A 3,637-nucleotide genomic window follows, 5' to 3' on the forward strand; every position below is an offset into this window, starting at 1 on the left:
TTCTCATTTCTCTGTACACATTTTGACCACGCCATCGTTCCTCAGGGGTCATATAGACCCCAGGATTGGAAAGCACTATAAGTCTTTGTGTGTTAGAGTGAGACACATGATCCAATTGACTTTTTTGTGCTCCCAAGTGATCTGAACACAGAGAATTCAATTGTGAGTTGATCTGACCATCATACACTGAATTATTGTTGGTTTAATATCGTTTGGCAGCCATTTTGACAGTTTTCCATAGATATTTCGGCACATTGCACCCCCCCCCACCAAATACCCCCCAGTGGGAAATTACTTATGTGTGCTCCTAAGTCCCCTGAACACAAAGAAACAAATAGTGAGTCAATCCAACCATCATAGACCGAGTTATTGCAGTTTGAATACTGTTAGGCTTGGTCTTGAATGTGACCAAAAGTGATTTTCGTAATTTCTGAACGTACAAATACATATAAACTCAGTTTTCCATATAAGTGTCACACAAGAAATGAAATGGAACAATCACTGTGAGTTTATCTGACTATTACATGCTGAACTAGTGTGGTTTGAGTAGCGTTTGGTGGCCATTTTAGCGTTTTTCTACCTCGAACATCCCAGTAGGAAACCATTTATTTGTGCTCCTAAGTCCCCTGAACACAGAAAAAAGCAGTGAGTAGATCTTTATTAGTAATTGATGCAGAAACCACTGAGATAAATGGTCTTGAAAATAAATTTATAATTTATACTCTGTCGGAATGGCGGGATGTCGGAACAGTTCAAACATTCCGTTCCCGCGCCGTGTGAGAACAGGAGGAGGGGAGGGGGGAGGAGCAAACATATAAAAGCACTCGCATAGCAGCCTTCTAAACCATTTCTCTGCTGCTGTCTCTGCTGCTGTTTGTGATATACTCTCTCTCTCTCTCTCTTGTTTCGAGTTTGCCTTCTAAACCATTTCTCTGCTGCTGTTTGTGATATACTCTCTCTCTCTCTCTTGTTTCGAGTTTGCCTTCTAAACCATTTCTCTGCTGCTGTTTGTGATATACTCTCTCTCTCTCTCTCTCTTGTTTTGAGTTTGATGATGCCAAACCACAAGACGTTCTCTGTCCAGGAGGTTTTGGATCAGGTTTTTAGTGAAGAGGTAGACATAGAGGAAAATGTGTCTGAAATCGAAGACAATGTTGTGGAAGACCCTGATTATGGGGCATCGTCCTCTGATGAGGATGAGACCCTTGATGCTGAAGTTCCTGTCAACACTGGAACACCAGCAGACATTTTCCTGTCCAAAAATGGAAAGTTGTCGTGGTCCCCTGCCCCACGTCAACGGCAGGGTAGACTTAGCGCTGGTAATGTCATCAAAATGGTTCCAGGCCCAACCCGATATGCGATTAGCCGTGTCCAAGACATAAAATCTGCATTTGAGCTCCTCATGACACCATCAATTGAGAACCATGTACTCTTGATGACCAATTTAGAGGGGAGTCGTGTGTTTGGGGACAGTTGGAAGCCGATCGATGCAATTGACTTGCAGGCATACATCGGGTTGCTCATTTTGGGGGGCGTGTACAAGTCCAAAGGCGAGGCAGCAGAAAGCCTGTGGAATAAAGAGACTGGAAGGGCCATCTTCCCAGCCACCATGTCTCTGAAGAAATTCCATATTATGTCTCGTGTCCTACGGTTCGATGACAGAGAGAAAAGACAGGGCCGGAGAGAACATGACAAGCTGGCAGCTATCCGGGATGTATGGGACAAGTGGGTTCAGCAACTGCCATTGCTTTACAACCCAGGCCCCCATGTGACTGTGGATGAATGTCTGGTGGCGTTTCGTGGCCGCTGTCCATTTAGACAGTACATCCCGAGTAAACCAGCCAAATACGGCATTAAAATATGGGCAGCATGTGATGCCCAGTCGAGCTATGCCTGGAATATGCAGGTCTACACCGGCAAAGCCCCTGGGGAAGCACCTGAAAAAAATCAGGGCATGAGGGTTGTCCTGGACATGGCTGAGGGACTGGAGGGGCACAATATAACGTGCGACAACTTCTTCACCTCCTATGCCCTTGGTGAAGAACTCGCAAAGCGGAAAGTCACCATGCTGGGGACAGTCCGCAAGAACAAGCCAGAGCTTCCCTCTGAGCTTGTTGCAATCAAGAACAGACAGGCTACATCCTCAGTGTTTGCCTTCACTGAGAACGCCACAGCTGTTTCGTATTGCCCCAAGAAAGGGAAGAACGTTGTGCTCATGAGTACGATGCACAAGGATGCCCAGCTCAGCACCAGGGAGGACAAGAAGCCACAAATGGTGTTGGACTACAATGCCACAAAGGGTGGTGTTGACAACCTGGATAAAGTCACAGGCACGTACAGCTGCCGACGCATGACTGCACGATGGCCCCTTGTTGTATTCTTCAACATCATCGATGTGAGTGCCTACAACGCTTTTGTGCTTTGGAGGGAGATCAGTGAAGGCTGGAACAGCGAAAAGCTGTACCGGAGGAGGCTGTTCCTGGAACAGCTGGGGTACGCGCTGGTGCAACCCCAAATTGCACGAAGAGTTGTCCTACCAAGAGCCTCAGCGGCTGCTGTGGTGATAGTGGAGGATGTTCAGAGGGAGGCACACACCTCCAATCCTCCAGTGGCCAGAGGGCAAAAACGAGGCAGGTGCCAGATCTGTTCCACTAGGAACGATAACAAGACAACTAATACATGTGGGGGATGTGGCAAATACATCTGCAAGGAGCACATCCGTTGTGGATCATGTGCCCAGTAGTGCTTTACCCTTTCTTGGAGAGTGGGGGATGAATATTGCCATTTTTCATTTGTTTTACATTTCTTGAGAGAGGTAGACTCTAGGCTACTTTTTGCAGTCTGTGAAAAAATAGGAGTGGCAGACTTTTACAGTATTTTAGTTTTTTTGAAATAAGACAATATTTTTGGTAAATAGCCTACTGTCTTGTTATTTTTTTCTTCAAATATGGACACTCCAAATGGCCGGCCAATGGTCAGATATTTGTTGTTGTTGAAAAAAAACAAAAAAAAAAAAAAAAAAATACAAAATATAAAGAGTAATAAAAAAACTTCCCCCATTGAGGATTGCCACCTTATCCTGGTCAGAGGGTTTGTGCTTGACCCTTTCTTGGAGAGTGAGACGAATATTGTTATTTTCAAATGGACACTCCAAATGGCCAACGGTCAGATATTTGTTGTTGTTGAAAAAAAAAAAAAAGAAAAAAAAAAAGAAAAAAAAAAAAGTTATAAAAAACTTCCCCCTGGAGGATTGCCACCTTATCGTGGTCAGGGGGTTTGCGTGCTTCCATGACCCTAAGAGCTATAGCTGGTCTTAGGGTAGAAGCCTGACTAAGTGCAATCTAAATGGCAAAAAACAACAACAACAACAACACCATACAATTAATACAATTCGGTCACATTCAATGATGGCCGCCTAACAGTATTCAAACTGCGATAACTCGGTCTAAGATGGTTGGATTGACTCACAATTTGTTTCTTTGTGTTCAGGGGACCTAGGAGCACAAATAAGTGGTTTACCACTGGGAGGTTATCTGGGGGGGGGGGGGCGTAGTGTGCCAAAAAATCAATAAAAAACGGTCAAATTTGACACCAAACGGTATTCAAACAACAATAATTCAGTGTATGATGGTCAGAT

The 3,637-nt window shown here is 44.7% G+C and overlaps 1 protein-coding gene across 1 annotated transcript; it reads left to right on the forward strand.

Annotated features, from left to right (window-relative positions):
* The first annotated feature begins 310 nt into the window (after positions 1–310).
* Positions 311–3,184, forward strand: LOC133648843 (piggyBac transposable element-derived protein 4-like). The gene has a single exon (XM_062045317.1). It carries the CDS (start codon positions 1,052–1,054, stop codon positions 2,741–2,743), a length of 1,692 nt encoding a protein of 563 aa, XP_061901301.1. The 5' UTR covers positions 311–1,051; the 3' UTR covers positions 2,744–3,184.
* Positions 3,185–3,637: the final 453 nt, after the last annotated feature.

This window comes from Entelurus aequoreus, linkage group LG04 (genome assembly GCF_033978785.1).
Source record: "Entelurus aequoreus isolate RoL-2023_Sb linkage group LG04, RoL_Eaeq_v1.1, whole genome shotgun sequence".
Classification (NCBI taxonomy): Eukaryota; Metazoa; Chordata; class Actinopteri; order Syngnathiformes; family Syngnathidae; genus Entelurus; species Entelurus aequoreus.